This window comes from Aythya ferina (assembly GCF_964211825.1).
Source record: "Aythya ferina genome assembly, chromosome: 6".
NCBI lineage: Eukaryota > Metazoa > Chordata > Aves > Anseriformes > Anatidae > Aythya > Aythya ferina.
Window position 1 is genome coordinate 24,243,810 of NC_140303.1, and position 23,347 is coordinate 24,267,156.

The window sequence follows — 23,347 nt, forward strand, 5'->3', positions numbered from 1 at the left end:
TTCAGATGTTATTGGTATTTAAGTAACTATTAACTAATATGCGATGATTTTAGAACAGTTTCATATTAAGCATAAATTAGTTATGAAAATAATTGTTTCTTAAAGATATCGCCAAAGTATCTTCAGAAATATAAACCAACACACATGGTCTGCATGGTTTTTGCTTAATGGTAAAGTGCAATCCCTTGATAAATGAGATAAACAGAAGCTGATGTGAAAAATTAATACAACTTATCCTAAACTGAGTTCCTAACAATTCAAATACCATTTCTTGTAAGTATCTCTGAATAGAAAATGCATTTCCTATTTTACATCCTATAAAAATGGAGCTCTTCCAAATGATATTCAGATAGGGTTATAAGAAAATAAATAAATAATTCAGAATAGGTCTTTTTTACTGACATGGCTTGAGAATAATTTCAAAATAAACACCTGCAAATTTTCCCCAGTTGTCTCATTGACCAGACAAATTTAGTTATCAGTTTCTCGTTATCATTCAGTAAATAAATTGCTACAATCTACAATATTTTTATTCAAATATAAGTACATTAAAATTAACAGAGTAATTCCGTACTAATATATTTCTAGTAGTGTAAGAGATATCGAAAACAGAATGGTAACATAGAAGCTTTTCATTTATCATGTTTTCTTTTCCTTATTGTTGTTGAATGCTGGCTTTTTCTGAGGATGTATTAATTTCATGTGATAATGCCCTATGACTCACAAAAGTTTTGTATGTATGTATGTTATAACATTGTGTTTGTTATTTCACAGCATTGACTTCCCTTAGCAATCATAGAAACATTTTAAACTCAGTTAAAGGTACTAATATTTCATTTATAAATCATAGCTTGGCTTGCGTGGACAAAAGCCACATATCAGAAATGTATTCATCTTCTCCATTAGCAAGAGATGTTAATATATTTATGCAAGAAGAGTGAATGCACAGACCTTTATTGTGCTGAAGTAAGAACAAATATAGCAACAAATTAATGTATCTTGTATATATCTTTTTTCTGTGCAGGATACATGGTAAACAGAAATGAATTGATAATCTGCTTTAATAACAAAAAGTCACATCCTGTTCACATTATTCATGACTGGTAGCATCAGTTCATGTTCTGTCCTTAGAAATATGCAACAGATATAGTCTGTCCCATTGTACTTCCAGGGTAAGCATATGACCCATTATCACCGAGAAAGACAATAGGATTTAAATGACAGAAAGGGTGGTACGTAATAATGTGTCAGCACCATTTCTGAACAGAGAACATAGAGTAGTGAGGTGGGCAGCACTCCCATAGAAGTCATTTGCAGAAATGTTCATTGACTCTAAAAGAAACAGAGGTAAGCTTTTCTAAATTGTTTAGGATCATTTCAGACATAATGACAACCTTGCAAATAGGTTACTTTTTTTCTTCTAAACAAAATTAGCATGTTACCATGGTACCCAAGAGGAAGCCTGTGGTTCTACTTCAGGCAAATTCCCATTGTTGTAGAGATGAACAAGGACCATAGCAACTAGCCCTGTTGTTCAAAGAATTATTCATCTGCCTATGTAAATCTGTTTAACATCATTGTTTCAGTGACACGTTTTTTTCTGATAAAAATACACATTATACACTTACAAACAGAATATATTTAACATGAAAATTTCATTAAAATTCCCCCTTCTGAAAAAAAAAATCTCAGATCTCATTCAGATAGCTTTTCACAGGTAGATTTTATAAATAACATAGTTTTAGCAACAAAATAACATAGTTTTAGCAACAAAATCATCTTATATTAAAAGTATTACTTTTATAGATGATAAAAAGGAACTAGATACATACAGTCTGAATAGGTGAAATACTTATTATTTGCTATTTTACTGCTGTATATTCAGTCATACATATCTTGATACCATTTTTTGCAATGAAATAAATCTTAATAATGAATTTAGGAATCACTACTTTTTGAACTCTATTAACATTCATAACATGTAACTTTTGGAATATAGATTACACTATGCACTTGTTGAATTGTAATACTCCGACAGCCCTTAAGAGCCACCTCTATTTGTATGCCACTTCTTTCCTCCTATCCAGGAAGAAAACATAAACAATTATATAACACAGCTTTCAGAGCATCTATATGAAATCCTTATGCTTGCCTTTCCAGGTCCTGAAGGGGTTTCCAGAATGCTTACAAGCTGACATTTGTCTGCACCTCAACCAAAATTTGCTCCAGAATTGCAAAGCTTTCCGAGGGGCCAGTAAAGGCTGTCTTCGAGCTTTGGCTATGAAATTTAAGACAACACATGCACCTCCTGGAGACACGCTAGTGCACTGTGGAGATGTTCTCACTGCTCTTTATTTTGTGTCAAGAGGCTCCATTGAAATCCTTAAGAGTGACATTGTTGTAGCCATTCTTGGTAAGTAGATTACTGCAATGCATGTTAAAAGTCAGGGGACTGAAAAGAAACATTTGTTGTTCCTGGGATAGGAAATTTGTGAATGTCACTGTTATTTAAAATTAAGCAGAGAAATAATTTAAGGAGCAAAGTCTACATCACTCCAATAATCCATGTGCACCAAAAAGCTCCAGTCATTTGAAAATCTAGAATATAAGAGCAGGAGTGAGTCACATTTATCCTTAGGTAAATGGTGAGATGCAAGTTGAGACAAGTTGATGTCAAGTTACTCCAGTTCTGATTATGCTGCATCAGCCAAAGTTTTTGATATCCTTTTCTTGAACAGTGTATGAGGGTACTGAGGCCCATAGACTCACTATATGTAGAAACACATGTACATTCATCTAATTTAAGCAGTGTCTTCTAGAAGTTTTCAGAAATGTCTGCTTCTATCCCCTGAGCATATAGAAAAGGAAGAGAGTACCAGATTAACCTGATCAAGACTGATACCTAAGTGTAATAACACTAGAAATTTCCCTTGTATTTCTTATCAGCATGTTCTTGTTTGTATTGAATGGGGCGTTATTTGTTCTCTTTACCAATGAAGAACAATGTTCAGTCCAGTTTACCTACAGCTGGTGATGACTCTTATGTGGAACCAATAAGATATATTAGGTATAGTATTTTAAAAAGAAAAATAACTAAAACTCTACCTAAATAAAACTACTGATTTGTTTCTTCAATTTAGAATCAGGTAATAAGAATGCAAGGAACATCTGAATAGATATATAAGGTGGTGGAGTCACCGTCTCTGGGAATGTTTACAGAAAGATTGGACATGATGCTTAGGTACATCATCTAGTGGTAGGGGGATGGTTGGACCAGATGATCTTAAAGGTCTTTTCCAACCTTAATGATTCTGTGATTTTGCTACAATGAAGTAGATGAAGCAAAATGTGGACTGGTAGCAGTATGTTGCTATTAATTCACTTGTGACTGTTTTTCTGCTAGTGCTTTTGCAGAGTGGATACCTGAACAGAAATACAAAGGCCTGCCTGCAGCAATCCTTCCCTATGTTTAGATAGAGTTATCAAGAGAATTTGTCATCTCATGCTATTGCATTTCATCAGCTGGGCCAGCTTTAGGCATAAGCAAATTAGGGACCATGCAAGTATAACACTGAGATTTTTACTCACTTGTCTTCCCCAGATTCTGAACAGCGTGATTCACTGAGGACTTCCTCTCTTACATCAAATACATGTACATTTCTATAGCTCTCACAATGAAGAAAAACTGACAAGTTTACAAACTCATGAATTTCTTACTGGACCAAAGATGCAGACTGAGTTTTGTGTGTTATACACATCAGATCCTTGTGCTCCTCTCACCCTGCAGCAGAACACCAGCAGTGCAATGCCACTGCATCTCTTCCACTCCAAGGTTCCTCACACCAGGGTCTGCAGGCCAGTGGTCTGCTCCCCCAGGTAATGGGAGTCCAGAGTGGAAGAGACAGTCATGCACAACTGCAGCCAAAAAGAGCTGCGCTATAGTCCCACATCAGTTACATGGCCCATGAGGCAAAAGCCTGCCTGATAGCTGGCTCTAGTCAATGAGATTGTGGTATTCTGAAGAACCTGTTTTTATTAAAAAAATAAGTGTCCTGCAACACAATCACCAAAACCTAACAAAGGTTCTCAATACTTAGCCAAACATTTTTAGTTATTTCCTCATCTAAGGACATAAAAACCTCTCAATTCTTTATTCTCCAGGTTGAAAAACTTCAGTCCATAGCACAGTTGACATTTCCACCCTGAATAAGTACTCCAACTTCATCACAGAAGTCAGAGGTTCTGAAAAACATTGGGTTTATCCATCAGTTTTCCTCAACTCCTCAGCATTATCTGATGCTGCTAAGGTCTTACCAGTACTGACCTCAGTAACTCTGTGCCAAGACTCTGTGTCCTTAGGAAAAATTATTTCTATTGGCCTCATAGAATCTACCACCTCTTTCAGCTTTGTAGACAAGATATTAAAATACTGTGATTGTGTCAATGTAGTCATATTACAGAGAAGGTATTATATGTCTTGGATAGGGACCTCTCCATTCGTAAATATTAAGACCAGAAGGACTATTAGGTTATTTTGCTAACTTCTGCTACATCATAAACTCCTTTTACATTTCATATCTTTAACTATCTTTTGTGTCTAATGAGCTGTTTGATGAAAGCATGATGTTGAGAAAAGAAATGAATTTTGATCTGAAGAAATAATAAGATGAAAAAGCAATCATTTTTCTTTGCAGTTTATTTCCAGAGTGAATCATTTTACTGTTAAAAATACATGCTTTATTTCCAATAGAAAATTGTCTTGCTTCAATTTCTTTCCATTGGTTCTTGCTTTGCATTCCTCATTATATTCTAGACTCATTTACTACTGAGTAATTTTTCCTCTCCATAAGGATATATGCAATATAATCGTTACCTCTTTAATCTTCCTGTTGAGAAACTAAATAGACCGTGCTCTTTAAGAGCAACTCTACCCTTTAATTATTTTTTGAATCTCTTAGCTACTTGCTCACCTTGCTCACCCAGTTCTCAGTGCCCTTAAAAAAAAGAGAGAAACAAGAGCTACTTGCAGTAATCCAATACCCAGTATAAAAAAACACAGATGTTTATCAGAGAAGCAAAATCACCTGCACCCTTTCTCAGCAGCCTACTATTGCTCAGTTGCTAAATTGCTATGACCGGTATTCTTTTCCGTAAGTGCTTTCCTAGATACACAACCTCACCTCCATTTTGCAGGTATGCCCTGCAAACCTTAATTTAAAGCATATTTTGAACTAGTCTGTGATTGCTTTGCATTTATGACAATTAGCTGAAGATTTGGGGAAAACAAGCAACTAAATAGAGATGACAATTTCAGCAAACAGGTAGTGCAAATGTGTCAACATTGATGGAAGAATTGTAATAGTACCAAAACAGAAGCAGCTATGTTTAAAGACCTTCTTGAAAATAGCTTCTGCATTTTGGAAGCTTTGCATTCCCTCTAAATATATATATATAAGAACTAGTAAATTTCTACTAAAATATATTTCTAATAAAGTCTGTTTCTTCATGTACATTTAACAAAATGAGATTCTAGGCCAGACAGGTCCTGGACTCTACTGAAAGTCAGAAATTATAAACTTTGTCATCATATGATTTAAATACATTAAGTTTTTCTTAGGAAGAACAAAGGAAGCTTCTTTAATCATTCTATTTTGACAGAACTGAAGGAAAACTGTGATGAAACTAGATTTTCCTTTCACTTAGTCCATTTATATGCCTGCATAATTTTATTGAGTTTACTTTTACTATTGAATACTTTTGATTTAAACCAACATACATGCAATGGTACTGAGATTGTATCACTTCATGTAAAATTAAGTATTCTACACTGTTATCAAAAAGAAATACATCATCCAATTTAATGGGTTATTCATGTTTAAAATAATCCTCTATATCTGATTTTCTTTCTGCAGGAAAAAATGATATTTTTGGAGAGATGGTACATCTTTATGCAAAACCAGGAAAGTCAAATGCAGATGTGAGAGCTTTAACATACTGTGACTTGCATAAGATACAGCGAGAAGATCTACTAGAAGTTTTGGATATGTACCCTGAATTCTCTGATCTCTTCCTCACCAACCTAGAACTGACTTTTAACTTGAGAGATGAAACTGCAAAGGTACATAAAATAAGTTTTTTGTTTGTTTGTTTTGTTTTGTTTTGTTTTTCTTAGTATTGGGCAGAATCTATGCCACAGTAACAAAACTTGAAAATAGCAACTGAAAAACTGAGTTTAGCAAAACCAAAAGCTAAAAGCCTGAGGCTAAATCCTATTTTTAAAAAAACACGCTCACCTGATTGCTCCTACTGAAGTCAGTAATACTCAGAAGAAGTCAATGAAATGATCCAGATGATGTTAATCTAACAGGATTTGATTCTATATTTAAATAGTATTAAAATTTTAGCCAGGGGGATTTTGGATTTTTTGTTAAAGCCATGGAAAGTATGTTTTTCCAGTGAACATGACTATAGCCTGGGTCACTACAAGGGGGACTTTTGACACTAAATATAATTGTATCACCATGAAATAAATATAAATCAGATTATCCAGATTCATTCTGTGCCTAATAATACAAAAAAATTAACTGCCTTTCAAACATGAATTGTTAATTCTCTTAACTTAAGTGCACCCTACTTCCTGGGAGACTAAAGGTGTACAAGGGACTTTTTAAAATTTCATTCACTCCAGATTTACAGGGGTTTCTTGGTCTCTTTTTCCTACAGTGACTCTCCTAAGTGTTCCCTCATACCATGATGAGGGGGTTAGGCTGGGAAATTGGGAAAATAGGAGGAAGTTTGAGCAGAAAAGAGGAGAGGCTTCTGGGGCTCTAGAAAGTTTTCCCCAGAAAGCTGTAGGGTACACTAGCACTGACCACCAAATATGGACTAAACTGCCCACAGAATGGCCAGCTTACATTTCATTATTTATGAGACACTGCCATTTAGTGTTTTGTTTGTTTGTTTGTTTGTTTTTACCATACTTTAAAGGAGAAACAGGAATTCAGTGAGAAGCAGCTAGCAGAATTTGGCCTCAAAGGCTGTCTGAAAATCACAGAGACAAAGAACTCTAAGTTTTCAGTTAGAAATGACAGGAACTTCTTTGCTAATCACATGTTGATCTTTAGTTTAAAATTTTTAAATAAAAATAACTTCCAAAAAGAAATGTCATTTCTTTTCTTTTTATGCTGAGCCTTTTTTTTTTTTCCATAAAAGATTGTTCTGAAAATCTGAAAAAAATACCAATCCTATTCTTTATTTTGAAATGTATCATTTTGTGTTTATTGAAAAGGTCATCATTATTAAATACATGTGAAATACAATACAATGAACTTACAGTCTAGTGATAAATTTAAGTTAACTGAAGGTCCACATATTTGAAAGGTTTCTTGAAGATAAATTCACATTAATGACTTTGGTCTTCTTAGCAATTATTTCCTGCAATTACTTTGCCATCAATGTTTTATCATTTTTTCTTTAGATCTGAGCAAATTGAAACAAATCACATTGCGTTGTGATGTAGAAGAGACAAAGAAAGTTCTTGCTGGTCACATCTCTTAGAAATTTTTCAGATATTATTTCTTACTGCTGTACTAGCCACTAAGAAAAAAATCACTAGATTTCACAGAGACAGGAAGGACATGTTCATCCATGCCTCTGAGCCTGCAGAGTAACAGTTTTCTCTAGCAATTCCACTTGCATCCCACTGTCACAATCCAGAAAATCATCCCCAAAAGAAGTAATGAACACATTTTGATCTTCAAAACATCACTCATATCCAGATTTGTTATCTGAATAATAGGTGCTTCTGCCTAAGCTTCTGCTTCTGTCCTCTTATTTATATAAAGTGCCTTTTTCCTTCTGCAGTTATTCTACCAGTGAGACACCACTTAGACACCTTACCAACCAGGTTTACAATGAAAGGAATAGAGAAAGATGCAAACACTTACCAAACCTTTCCCTCTGCCTTTCTCCCACATGCAAATCTGTTTTCCTGAGTGGTACACTCAAGTACGGTACAAACATCAGTAATACAGGGAAGGGAAGTAGATTAAGTGAATTCCTTAGGTGCATACACAGAGTGTAACTGGTGTTTTATTAGCTTACTTGTAAATTCTGCAGTTATAATATAAGTAGAAAGAAGAATTAAATACATCTTGTATTTATAAAGGCAACAAAAAAACACATCCATCTTCTAATAAGATGTATAGAGAAAGATACCATTGTGTTCAGCTATGAAACACAATGAAATATGTCTCTTAATGAACTGAATTTGATAAAAAGGAAGGGAGGGTCAAAATAAGAATAATAATAATGAGAAATAAAGTGCCTGGTGCTTGTCAACCTTATATTTCCTGTTGTAAAATTTAACCTTTATAATTATTACCATATAATTAAAAATAAAACTAATTACAAATCAGTTAGCACATTACAACTTTATCAGAGAATGTATATAGTATTGCAAGGAGGTGTTTTTGTTTTTTTTTTTTTTATTTAGTTTCTCTAAACTTACTTAAAACACAGGAAGCTGATAAAATGTGTCTCTACATGTGAATTTATCAAGATAATTTTGTTTCACCATCATGTGGCAACACTGCCAGTTATGCACTATCTGCAAAAACTTTTTAGCATTAGCATGGACCAATACCATTAGATAGGGATGGAGAGGTTGATGTAAACTGACTTGTGTAATATTGCCTTTCTTAAAGCATGAACAGTCAATCAGCTATTGAAAACCTGCTCTTTTTATGTGGAACTAATCTGTCATTATGTTTCATATTTCATTAATCAAGTCTGACCTTGTAATAAGATCACAAACTACTAATGATACGGATGGAGAGAACTGCAAACTACGAAGACGGAAATTGTCCTTTCAAAGTGAAATAGAGAAAGGTAATTAACTTCATGTCTTACATTAGACAGTACTGCTTCATTATTCATTGGTATTTCACTTGGTAATGCTGGGTACAATAGGGTCCCATGTTGGCTGTTACTGTAGCAGGTCTTGAGAATCCAGCTGAGCAGCAGAAACATTCTGTGCATTGTCCCCTACATGATTATATATGACTAGATTATATCAGTTTCACCTTCCTATGACTTCACACCCATCAGTGCAGAGCTATTCAAACACAAAGCTACCTCACTGTCCTTGTGATAAACATATATGTGTGTGTATATATACACGTATATATGTATATCACCTCTTAAGCAATATCTATTTTCTGTGACGCCATGCTTTAAAATGTTTGGAAAAACTAGCCTACTGGATTATTTATTAGCAGTGTTGACTTTATATCCTCAGCAAAGGTAATAGCTTACCTTCAGCTTTGCTGAACTTGATGCTAGGTAGTGTTTCTCCCTGGAATTAAAATACTTGTTTTCAGGACACAGTAGATTCCCATAGTCAGATTTTGATTAATTTGGCAATGTGTAAATGGTTGTCTTGGAAACAGTTCAGGTTTTCTGTGCTTACATTCACCTTAGAGACTTTTTGGGAGTACTCCTAAATACCAGGAACTCTAGACAGTTGCTATGGTCAGACAGTAATTGTCATGAAGAAAGCTAAATTGATACTCACAAGATTTTCATTTTTATGACGGGAAAGCATAATTTCTTGAATAATTTTATAGTTTCAGGGTCCAATGATTTGTCTGACAAATTATTGTTTCTGGTATGCCTGTCTTTCATACTCCACAGTTAAACCCCATACATAAAACCAATTTTATCATTGCAGAGTAGTTGATAATAAATGGGAATACTTTAGAGGTACGTAGCAGGTATAATGCTTTATGAAGGAAGACTTTAATCCAGAGCATGGCTACTCAGAACAATGACATTGCCATTCAATCAAAGAAGCTTCTTTAGGGCAGGAAGCCAAGACTGACAACAAATCTGTCAGGAAAATGTCCCCATGAAATATTCAATCTGCTCCTCACAAAGAATCTGTTGACAGAGGTGCTTTGCCTGAACAACCTTCACATTTCTTATGAGAAAACGTATGCTAACACCCAGATAAGATGGAAGTGATCTTCCATGCTGTGCCTGCTGCAGAATTACAAATAGGTTCCTCAGGTGTTAATGTGGTGCCAAGGCCCCAGGCTTTTATGCTTCTTGCACACTAGATTACGCTAAACAGCCTCTTGGAGACATTTATTTACATTACTTTTGAAAGAATATAATTTTACACAGTTTTGTCTTTGCAAATAAAATAAAGTTGCACCATTGAAAAAAAAAAAAAAAAGGACAAAACTGGCAATAAGTGCTTTAGTCCTGGTAGTCATTGTATAGTACCTCGTAATTTTTGAGTTAGACAGAAGTGTGGTACATTGGTAGTCCACCTGAGAAGATAGTAGCATGAGAGTCTTTTGCCAAGGTGTGAGTATGCTTTTGGCCCACTGTTTTAATGGCCCTCTCTGGTCCCTGTTCAGATTCTCTGAAAGTTGCCAGAACTGAAGGAGGCATTAGACCTTCTATGTCACTTTTCTGTGTCCTATCCTACACTCTGTATGAGGTTGTGGAGTACTAGAGGTCACTACTGGAATGCAAAGTTCTATTTATTTCAACATTTACTACCAATAGAAGGGAGCTGCATCATATTTTGATCCAACATAGTTAGACTATAACTGATAAATATTTGGGCATAATGCTGCAGATTGCCTTAGAAAAACTGGAGTAGAAAAGACTGAGCTCCTGAACTGGCAAATGCATTTCTGGTCACAGTATTCTTACAGATTAAAAATGCCTCACATGATGACTTTTAACAATCATATTTTGATTTTAGAACTGTAATTGAATAGACTACAAATTAAATGGACATCCAGCATTTCTCACTTTCAGATTTTGATATTTTACATATCACCAAATTCTTATTTATTTGTAATTATTATGGGGGAGAATGTTGCTCATGAAAATTGACTTCTTGATGACATTTTTAATTTCAGTTGTTGACCCCCTAACATATCACACAGTTGGGGAATGTATTGTTTTCATCTTTAGTATGATCATCAGTGATTTTCTCCCTTTTGGAGTGCTAAAAATGGGATTGTGTTATCTCAGCCTTTAGTTCATGCTAGCCTGATTTGGACCTTGTTGCCATGACAACTCTTCCTGCAGGAGTTTTATCAGGGGTTAAAGAAAATCAACACAGCTCATGCATCTGCAGTTAGTACCACTACTTTTCCAATTCCAAGTAAGACCTCAGTCCACCTGTACATATTTCCATCATTTCTTACTTGTGTCAACAAAAATTGATATTAGCTCTATCATTAAGCTCTATTATAATATGCTTTTATAGGGTTTGTATGGTATAAGGCCACTTGAGGAGGCAGCTTGTTCTCTGGTTTCCAGAAACAACTGCAATACCACAAGAGGTCCCTTGCAAAAATTAACACATACGCTACATAGCAGCTTATTCTTGCTCTCACCTAAAATAAATTTATTTCAGGACTTTCAGGATAATGGATGATATTCCTTGCACAGGTGCAGGTGCAGCCTCAGCCAGTTGCCATAGATGCTTGACAGTCAGCCAAGAAATTCTCTCCATGACTGCTTGAAATAAGCAGTATTTCTGCCTGGCAGCTCCCACCAAAGCTTTCAGATTGGTTGGCAAGTTAGTCTCCTGCTTAAAACTGAGGGGCAATGAACTGCTCTATCTACATTCAGATGCTTTGTTTAGCAGTGCAGAATACAGCCCTGTCTTGCCCATTACTCATTTTCCTCTAGTAGTTAAGTGGGAGATGGCTATTTTTGAGAACATTACATAGAGGCAAGAAGTTTCTTTAGCTCCCTTAGTTCTGACTGCAGATCTGATATTCCACGCTGAACAGGGCATCACTAGAGTTGGTTTCATCAATATGGAATCCAAACATACAGCTGAAAAAATGCAAAAGTATCAGTCAGAGTGCCACCCTAGCAAAGTAAGCTCACTGAGAGCTTGAAAACTTGAGGCTTTGAAAAAATTTTTCTGGAGTTCAAGCACTGATACTGATTAGTGCCTTGTTTAACTTTTTGTTAATGCTTGTTCTAAAAGCTTCACCTTCTTGGGACTGTCTCCTGTTATTCTCATGAAAAACTATTATTTGCATTTAACTTTAATTTATGAAACCCATAGCTGAAAACTATCAAAACCCTGGACCTATTCTGAGCACTCACACTTAATTCTTATGAAGCCCTAGAAACAATCAGATAGGAAATCCTTTCCCAGGAGAAAACTGATTTGAGGCTAAAACTACACTAGTGATAAACTCAAATCACATCTGCCCTTTGTTCTGTTGACAGAGCATATAAATACTTTAACAGTAATATAAAACTGGCTAAATAAACCAGCATGGACATACTACCTAGGAATGTAATGTTGACCTGATTGAAATAAACCCTAACTCTGGATTTTTAGCTGTAATCCAAAGACAAGAACATCATCTCAGAGACTCTAGCTGAGACAATTATATGGTCTCCAGTTGAGTTATATTGTTATATTAGGAACCAGAGATTCAGGTAGCTAACAATACTTAATCTTGAATTTTCTTGCCAGCTGGCTCAGGGAACTCGTAACAAGGAATTTTTATTTCCATGGATGTGATTTTAAAAGCTCACAAAAGAACGTTCTTATGAAATCTTATGCACTTGCCCATGTTGACACAATCTGTAGCAATTGGATATAAAATGCATTCTGCAATGTTTCACTTTATTCATTTTCAAACGTTTCATTTTATTTTCATTGTTAACTCCCATTTTCATCCCCTCCTCCCAGTTTAGACATTTAAATGTTTACTTTACGAATAGATGACTCAGCCAAGCACTATGCTCTGTGTCCCCAGCAAGAAAGTAGGGTAAGAATCTGGACAAAAATGGAAGCTCTTACTTAACTGTGTTAAACTATTAGCATTTTGCTAATGAAGTCCACTTGGGCTTAATTAGAAAAGAGTTTCTAATATTCAGCCAGAGTGTCAGGTGGTTAAATGAGCAGGGAGCAACTAATATCTAGGCAAGCAGCATATGGCTTGGAACAAGATTTCATGTCCCTAAAATCTTACCTTCAGCACAAACCCCCTAACAAAAAGTGTATGGTCATCAGAGAGCTCATCACTGCAGTTTTCCATCTGCTCCTGTTATAGTTATTGTTATTGCTGTTACCACCGTGCCTAGGAGCCACCTCAGGGAGCTTCTACAAGAGCCTTGTTTCCTCCCAGAGAGGCTGTTTCCAGAGGCCAAATCTGATCAAAATGTCGTATGCAGTCATACATACCAGTAGCAATCCTTTGAAAAAAAAAAAAAAAAAGGTAATAGTCCTATACTGAAAGCTGTGTACCTTGTAGAAGAGAAGAGGATTCTAAATTTGACAGAACTTCTTTGGCCTTTGCCCTGAATTCATTTTCAGACATGTGTTTGTACACCTTTGTTTCTGATTTTCAAAGTTGATCATTATTTCCTGAAGTATAAATCAAAAATAGTCCTTATGTTATTATCTAAATACCATTAAAGTTGATACAACAACACAGGAAGGAAATTCAGACACAGCGCTGTCACTCCATTCCTAATTTATCTTGTAATAGAAATGGCACAAAATAATAAATTAACTTCAAAATTCTTGGCTTTTTAAATGTGTTTCTTATTCAGTTATTCAAAACTACCTTCCTTCTTATCTTAGCCCATTAAAAAAAATAAGGAACATAGATACTTATGGAATGGTTATCCAATCTTTAGTTCAGGATAGTGGGAGGTTTCAGTATTTTGTTTTGTTCCCTGTTTCTCATATCATCCAAACCTTTATAGCTTGGAGAAGATATATACATTAATGTACCGAACTCTCACAAGCAGCACCAAGACAGTCCGGCAACTCAAATAGCTCCAGTATACTTCAGTTCCTTTACTGTGACTATACAATCTACTGGAACCTTTCAGTAAAATTGCCAGGATTTGCTATAATGATAGAATGTCACTAGTTTGTATCTTTAGGTTCACCATTGAATACTTAAAAGTTCTTAAATTATGAATGAAACTGGAATTAAAGGGTTATTCTAACATTAAAAGTAGTCATAGAAAAATAAGAACTTTAGATCTTTTTACAACTGAGGGGAGAAAATGTTTAACTTTCCTAAGATACCACCAGTAGCCTACTTACTAGGAATAGGAATCTCCCTCCATCAATTCTAGATAGATACCATTTTTTTTCTTTAGTGTTGGTCAAAAACCACACAGAGATTTCCCAATACATTTTGTAAATAGGGGGTTCCTAAAGATAGATATTTGAGAGGAACCATAATAAGTAGAAATGAGGAAGAAGGAGGAAAAACAAGTGTGTGCTAAAGATGTAAGACTGTAAAGAATGTAAAGAATGTAAGAATGTAAAGAATGTAAACTTTTCTAGAGTTTAGGTGGGAAAAGAAAGTGTATGGACACTGGAAGTGAGGTTAGGCAATGTGGGAAGACTACAGAGTTGCTGTTCACTATTGTATAGAGATAACCCATGCAAACAAAGCTCAATTAGAGTTGAAGCTGGCTGTTACTGTGGAGGACTATAAAAAGTGTGTGCTTTTTTTGTTAAATACGTTAACAGCAAAAGGAGGACTAGAGATAACACTGGATGAGGATGATCACCTCACAATTAGGGACAAAGCAGAGATGTTTAGTGCCTTCTTTCCCTCTGTATTTAACACCGATGAAGAGCCTTGGGATCTCTAGAGCCTTGATTTGGACTGTGAGTGTAGGAATTATAAACTCCTAGCCAACCCTGAATTTGTGCAGGATTTGCTGCTTCAGCTGGTTTTCAGCCCAGAGAAGAGACTGAAATAGGTCTCTTAAGGGGAGGCCTCGTGGTGGCCTGCAGCTCCCTCACAAGGGGAGCGGAGGGGCAGGCGCTGAGCTCTGCTCTCTGGGGACAGTGACAGGACCTGAGTGAATGGCATGGAGCTGGGACAGGGGAGGGTCAGGCCGAGGGTTAGGGAAAGGTTCTGCACCCAGAGGTGGTTGGGCACTGGGACAGGCTCCCCAAGGCAGTGACCTGCTGGAGTTCAGGGAGCATTTGGACAACTCTCAGACATATAGTTTGATTTTTGGGTCTTGTGTGGAATCAGGAGTTGGACTCAGTGATCCCTGTGGGTCCCTTCCATTTCAGAATATTCTGTGATTCTATGATTGCTTTACCTCAGGTTTCAGGAGCCATTGTAAGTCTCTGGAATTGTTTTAGATTTCAGGGTCTGGCAGGTCTACAGACATCCACTGTACCTAGGTGAAGAGCAAGGACTTATGGATACACAAATCTATGTTCCTGGTGGAACTTCAGATAAATTCTTTCTGCCAGCTGAAGAAATACCTTAAGGAATGTGTGTGCGCCTTTAAAAACTCCTGTCTCTGCCACATTCTGAAAATGGCCAAGCCTTGATATAACTGTGTCTGTTTTGAAAGTTTATTTTTGAACTAAAAAATCTCTGACGGGCAGAATCTATTTTCACTTATTCTTTGCTTCACCTAAGGTTTTTGGGAAATTATGGTGCAGAAGGGTGTAACTGTATATGATGGTGACAGAAGGAAAACAGTGGTAAAATAGCTAGTCCTCATCTGATCATGAAAATTTGGAACTGTTGCTAAATTAAATTATTAATGAATATGTGATGCCTTCACGGTTCGTTACATTGCTCTTTTTTATTTCTGAAATTTAGAATCTTGTGGTCTTCAAATGTGAAGCAATATCTTTGCCACTAAATAGGCAGCATGGTTTATTACTTGTTTAATTATAACTAAAAAGCAGCAAATGTAACTTTCCACTTATAAAAGTGAATTCAAATGCAAGTAAGCATCATATTAGAATACTATGCAATTATTTACATTAGCAAAAGCAGATAAAGTGTCTGTGAAAGGCAGCCTTTATATTAATTCTCTCACAGTACTAAGCATTATTATGTTGTTATATGTAATATATAAATAAGTTTCCAGAGATTTTCTATACAAAGTACACTACAGATTTTAAGTTTGTTTTCAAAGTTTTAGGGACAGATAATTTTCCTGACCATACCCAACTTCTATTTTTTCAGCTGAGACTATTTGGGCAATATTTAGATCTGAATTTTTAGGCTTTTCAATACATGTTTTGTACAGTGCTCAAACTACTTTTCTTCTCTCATGCACATCAAATCTGTGGTTTTAGCATTCAGCATTCATGCACATAAACCCATCCAAAAAAGTAATTTTCTAATGCAAATAATTATACATTCAGGTAACTTGAACAGTGCTATAATCAATGATGAGCACGGAGGAGCAGTAAAGATTTCTAGAGATACTATTTTTAAGCATTCTGACCACTTCAAGTTTTAGTTAGGAAGACTTTATGATTAAAATTCCCTTAAAAGTTTTTGCTTTTTGTCCTTAGGGATGTTTGGCACATTGGCAATGGGCAGATGTTGGAGCAAGCTATGCTTTCTGCAAATACTCAAAAATGTTTATGGGGGCATCAGTTCTCAGTTTCTCTGATCACCAGACATGACCTGAGATGTTCATGACAGCAATAGAAGACTCTGTCCTGACAACGGACAAATTTCTCATCAGCTGACAAATGGTAGAGTGGTTTATTCAAGTTGTTCATCTGGAATTGACTTTCATATAACCTTTCCTAGGACATGGTCCTTGTCAGGACACGAGTTGGTGGCTGGTTTTGACATAGACATGGGTGTCACGATATGCAGTGTCAGGACTCTGACTCTGAATGTAGGTCCAGTCAGTTCTGAGAAGGCAAGAGCTCAAGCAGTCAAGATTTGTAAACACCTTAGGTTTGTTTAAGGGGATTCATGGTAAGTTATAGTACTTTTTGAAAGTTGAAAGGGATTAAATCTATAGACAAGGCCAAAACTGATTTTCAGATAAAGTTTTTACTAGCAAATCTGGAGTAGTTCTCATTTGAAATGTTGCATGCAAAACGAAGCGTAGAATTTTATCTATGCTTGTCATGCATTTGTAAAGCTTGTGGGCATCACATCCTTCTCCCATTGGAAAAAAAAATCCACTAACATTCTTTTACTGTTTCCCAAAGTAATGTTTGCAATTCAATACATTTTTTTCTCTGAAGATTTTAAATTCACTAAAATTAAACAATAAAGATTTAATGGAACTCAAGGATTAAATAACATTTTGAAGTATCTTATTGGAAGGCCCTGTACGAATGTAATATATAACTAAAAATGCTATGCGCAGATTGTGTTAAGAACCAATCTGAAATACCCAAGTCAAAGAAAGGATGGCAACATGAGCAATAGTGCCAGGCATCTTGTCTGTGGATTTCATTGTTATAATACTGAATCTTAAAAGAATACAAATTAATCTTAATTGTTTATTTTGTTAGATATGTGAAAAAGATTTCAAAAATGTATACCTTTAGCACAGCAAAAGGAATGACCGGACACTGAGTCATTTTTAGTTTTCATGTACACAAGCAGTTTCCTCCTTTTTATATTCTTCTAATACCTAATCTATTAGAAGGTACACAGTCATATTTAGCAATGTACTTCATTCCAGTCATATTCAAATAAGTATGAAGTAAACAGCAAGAAAAATGAATTAAAAGCATTTTAATTAGCAGTTTAGTAATCATAAGATCCCTGTTTGGCACTCTGTAGAGCACTGCATCCTGAATGCAGCTTGAGCAGACTTTTCTGTAATTGCTCTGCATTATGTATTGGTACTGCTCCACAGTACCATTAATTTTTTTTATTACATAAATATTACTTACCAACTATATTGTTATTACTCAGCAATTTATAAATTGCAAAAAGATGATAATTCCAGGAATTAGGATTACCATTTTCCTTGTCTGATTCTAGGCTGTTCCCCATCTACATCAAGCAATCATCTGCATTTCCTGACAGTATGATAGGCATGGTTTGAACATCAGTGTTCAAATTGTAGGTCAACAGCTTTTGATTTTTGGACATCTTTGAGATTTTGTTCAACTTTTCAACCTGTTTGTGGTGTTGTACTTAATACACTATCTGAAATGTTTGGTCACTGACTTTTCACTCCAAATATTTCCTGCCTTTGGTGCACGAGTGGGCACATACAGCATTTTTCTGCTCTCTGACAAGATAACTGACATTTTTTAATTAAAGAACAGACAACGAGCAGTCTTGCTCACTAGCAAATATTTTGTTCATACATAGGAAAAACAGATTGTCCAACACAGGAACATTTGTGAATATCACAAAGAAAGAGCTAGTAACAGTTGAAGCAAAATACTTGCTGGGAATCTGAAGATCTGAAGTCTTTTGTACAATCAACCATCTCTCCTTCAAAGTCACAGCATGCATTTCTTCTTACTTTTTTCTTATTTATTTCTTTCTTCAAGTAAGTCAAGGGACTTACTTGGTGTAACGTAAAAAGATACGGTAGGATTTTTCAAAAGGATAGGACAATGTCATGTCTGCTGAACAGATTTATAGTTATACAGATAATTTTAATGATAAGGATTGTGTGTCTGATGGTTTGGGATATAAATTGCTTTCTGCAGGGGTGAGGAAGTCATTCACCTCATTTCCTGTGCAAAATTGAATTTGTCAAGGCATATTATGGGGCTTTTTATTGGACGGCTGAAAAAAGGAGTTAAAATTTGCCTTCTTCTGAAACATTAGGCTACATAGCCAGCCTTATTAAGTATGACAAATTCCAGTTAATGAAATTACAGTAATATTAAACAATGCTGCTCGGCATGTAATAGATTACTGACACTTTCACCAATATGACTTGTAGCAGAGTAATATGTTAAGAGAAAGTCGTCTAAGTTCATGAAGACTGCAACTGTTTGAATAACATGAAACTTCAATACTACAGACTGACCATAGCACATATATGAAATTTCTTTGATCGCTGGTAACCATCGAACTAAGCAAGGTTTTATGCCAATATTTCTATAAGTCTATGTCATAGCTGCATTTCATTGCCCTCATGACAACCCTGTTTCTTCCCCTCCTTTACTAGTACAAGCAGGACACAGACCTTCTAAAAATTACTGTGAAGGATTTGGAATTTCCAGGCAGCAAATGTCAGATGACATTGCCTGTAAATTTGGCAGGCACCCAAACCACATAACAGGCTAACGTGAGTCCCATAAAGAGTGCAAATGATGTTTGTGCATGTTTGGTAAAGCAGAAAGTTACAAAAGAATCAGCTTCAGCAGAATGTTTTTCCTAGTGATCAGAATTAGAGAGTGAAAATTGTCTTACTAGAAAAGGAAAGAGGAAGCACTAGTATGAGGGATTTTTTTTTTTTTTTTAATTATCACATTTATTTATTTTTCTGGACACAAAAAAAAAAAAAAGGAGAAGAGAATCCTTTTGAAACTTCATGTCTGTGTGACAGAAAATGAACTTATCCATACATGCATATAAACAGATACAAAACTCTTCTCTTCTGGAAAATTCATTCCAAACCAATGACTGGATTTCATTAGAAAATGAAGGAAAAAATAGAGAAATTCACACTCTGAATAAAGCACTGCCTAGACATTATTTGTAATATCTTTCCACTGAGCACTGCTAATTGGTTGATCTGAGGTGCTGAGCTTGCACCTTCATCAGGTCCTGAAGAGTCAAATGAAAAAAAGCAGTTTCTATTTTAATTCCTGTTCTAGTTGCAGAGTATAATGGGATTATTCTACAGGCAGAAGAATCTCTAGCATCAAATAAGAGTCTTCAAAAATGAAAGCAACTTTTGACTTTCTGAATATATCCAGATGGCTAGCAGATAAAGCAATGGCACTAAAATAAAAGATGCATATTTTGAAATAGATGATCTGGTTAAAAATTATTCCTTGATTTCAATGGGCAAGACCTTACATTCAACAGATCTTCAATGTTTTTCTAATGCCAGGGAGTTCATTATATCAGGACAGCATTTGGAAAAGAATATGCTCTGTTGTTCTGAAATAGATGCAGACTAAATGCAGGGACATCAATTGAATTACCCTGCTTTTACAGCAGTGTAATTGTTAGCAAAATCTGGCTTCTTGTTTCTAGATAGCATTTTAGTATTCCATGAGTATAACAGATAAGACAGTCTGCTATACTTCAGCTACTATACAATTTTTTTCATTAGAGTCTCAATGACCTCCCCTAAAAATGATTTGATTGATTTGTATTCCACAGGGTGCTCATTACAGCTACTGTTAGTGCACAAAATCCCATGAACATAAAAAATTACCCTAAAAATGGCAATTTCAAGCTTTCATTATAAGGTCTTTTTCACAGGTTGAAGTCAGTCAAGCAGTAAGTAATTAAGACAATTTACTGTAGCATGACTGTATGCATTTCACCATATATTCCCACAAGAAAAGCCATGGGAGACATCTACATTAGAATTTTCTTATTAAGCTTTCTTTTGTTTTTGTACTACTTTGGAGAAGGGAGATGCAGGGAACATGGGACAACTACACAGTCTGAACATTGCCCAAGTATTTTACACTGCCAGCTGCTTTGCTTTTGTGTTGATGCCTTAGCAGTATCAGAGTATCACCAGTATCACTTACAGCTGGTAATCCTGTTTACCAAAAGCCAAATAAAATTACTTCAGTCCAGGGTTGTGTTAATTGCTCCTGGAGACTCCAGAGGGTACGGTTACAGAGACCTGCCTTGGTATTGGTTTTATTTTGTTGACCATCACCTGCCCTCACTGCTCACAGATGTCTGGACTCCTGCAGAGTGGTCTGTACAGATATGGCATTCTCTTCATGTGCAATAAAGAGAATTAGATAATGCCACAGTTTCATTTCATTATAGTCACCAAACAAGTGACTCATATGGTCTCAAAAGAGAGAAGAAATCTAGAGAACATACTAAATGTTGCATTAACCACTACTGAGGTCTGTAAAGACTACACACATTCCAGAAATATGTTGATTTGTAATTAGCACAAAGCAGATGGGAAATCATGCTGTCTCCCCAGGAAGTTAATGCAAACTAGATACAGTATTTATACGTTGTTGAGACTACTCTGCTAAAATGTGTTTTAAATAAATAACAGAACTGGAATTATTTTGACATTTTAGTTAAAAATAGGTAAGACCAAATATTGAATTTGAAATTAGCTTCAAGTTTATGCTGAAAAGAGGTCAGCAGTTTTCTATATTCACAAATGATCATTCTTGCATTTAAATCCTATTTAATTTTTACAACGTGTTTTGTAAAGGCTTTAAATCTATATTTTTATTTTCCACCTTTTAAGACTACTGAACCTGCTGTTCCCCACTCCACACCTTGAATGTAATTAATGAAAGATTCATTCTGAATGTGATTGTTACTTTCCTACCATATATATCACAGCTTGTATACCTTACTCATATGATTGGATAATCAGAGAATTGCAATTCATTCAAAAGGTTAAGGAATTTGGGCTAATGTTAAAAGTTACTTTGAGATAATCATATGAAGACAGATACGTGCAAATGTCTTCTGGGAATTTAAGAGAAATATAAATCTCCTCTGATACAGGAATATAAAAAAAAGTTTTAACGTAATTTATTCTAATAGGTGGTGAACTTTGTGACTGATATATGAATAATCTCCATCCTGTGACCAGAATAATCTAGAACAGTTTCACTAGCTTCATGAAACTGCATATTTAGTTTCATGAATTGCATATTATATACAATTATTTCTATCTAACAGATTATTTCAAAGAGAATGATCAGAATGATCCTGAACCCTCAGGGGACAACAACAGATATTATCAATCTATTAAGAAACACTTTGAGGAGAAAAAAAGTGGCTCGTCATCCTTTGTGTCCTCCATTGAAAATGAGCAAAAACCCCTGTTCACTGGAATAGCTGACTACCCATCTGTAACAGAGAAAACCACAGAGGTGGACTTTGAAGAAATGGTTCATGCAACAGAAGAAATTCTTATTGACAAAAGAAGCAATTCTTGCAAAGGTAATATAATTGGTGCAATTTTCTAGAGTTTGAGTAGACGTCTTATTTGGCTTGATTATCAAAAATAATTTTCTTAATGGTTCTAATGCTTCTTTACATAATAGTTACTTTTGTGTTTTCCAAAAGATTAACATGAAAAACTATTTTAGATCAAAAATATTATTTCCCAAGAGGATTGCTATAGTTTGATACAATGGCTGTGGGACCAGATTACAGAACCTCCCAAAGGTTCATGTATTCATCTTGTAACTGACTTACCATAGAAAATAATTTTAAACAAAATCTTCAAAATTGTCAACTAGTACTAGACCTCACTAAGTGCTCATGAATGAAAACTACATTCAGAGCAGTAAAGAGTACTTCCAAAGGAGTTTGACGTTCTTGAGTTGGGTGACAGCACAAAATCCTACATGAGGGTTAAATAAATCTAGAGGTGGTCATGCATGCACACCAAAAAAATAATTGTTTTCAGATAATTATTACCATTCTCCGCATTGACAATGCACAACCAAAATTCAGTGAAAGAAATTCATAATACCCTGAAGGAATTCTATCCCATTTGGCTGTACATGTTGGTTCAAAAGAATGCTATCACATCACAGAACAAATCCTGACTTCCTTAAGTAAAATATAAGAACAAATAGTTGGCCATTTGTATATGACAAATGATCAAAAATTATTAAGCAATCTAAGTTAATTTTATATAAAATTACACCTAATATACTAAAATGCTAATTGTCTTAGTGATGTGAAGGGAAATTAATGAAAAGCTCCAGATTAATATACAGCTATAGTGTTATTGAAAGTTTGCTTGTGATTATTTCAGTCTGAAGGAAAGAATTACATATTTACCTCCCTTCTAAGTTTGTTTCCGTTTAAGGCAATTTAACCATTTAACTTTATTTAAGCAATTTAACCAATAAACTTTAAGCTTGTAAATTATAAAATTAAAGTATCCTAATGATTGAGCAGGCCAAACAGTATTTGTTTTTCTTTTTAAAGGTATGAATATGTGAAGCCTGTTCTTCACAAGTTAGGACTATAGGACTATATAAATGTGCACCTCATAAACTTGTTGCATACATACTGATATTTGAAAGCTTACCTTTTCTCAAACAGTAGCCAGAAACGTGTCCTTGTAGCTATAGCAATGTTTTCCAAGACAGCCTATTGCAGATTTTAATTGAGCTAAATTTAGCATGTATATAGGTTACATGTTTTGATTAAGACACATTTTGTACTTTAGCATTTCTGATAACATGTGTGGAAGCTTGTTACCCTTCTTGCAACCTTCATAAAATCTTCAATAAAACAAAACAAGGTCAGCTTTGATTGATGTATGTTTTAAACTGTTATTCCTACTCTTATAAGAGATTGGTTATATTGTACAATAAAAGTAGTTATAAATATAATAAAATTTTGAAATAAACACTAACTATATGTAT

General features: G+C 35.1%; 1 protein-coding gene across 8 annotated transcripts in view; it reads left to right on the plus strand.

Moving 5' to 3' along the window:
• Positions 1 to 23,347, plus strand: part of KCNH7 (potassium voltage-gated channel subfamily H member 7) — a 222,020-nt gene that overhangs the window by 188,905 nt on the left and 9,768 nt on the right. For all 8 annotated transcript variants that reach the window (XM_084524177.1, XM_084524179.1, XM_084524178.1 and 5 more), the window contains 4 exons: positions 2,161 to 2,413; positions 5,913 to 6,118; positions 8,790 to 8,889; positions 21,639 to 21,902. In XM_084524177.1, the coding sequence (XP_084380303.1) occupies positions 2,161 to 2,413; positions 5,913 to 6,118; positions 8,790 to 8,889; positions 21,639 to 21,902 (823 nt within the window). The remainder of the gene's footprint in view (positions 1 to 2,160; positions 2,414 to 5,912; positions 6,119 to 8,789; positions 8,890 to 21,638; positions 21,903 to 23,347) is intronic.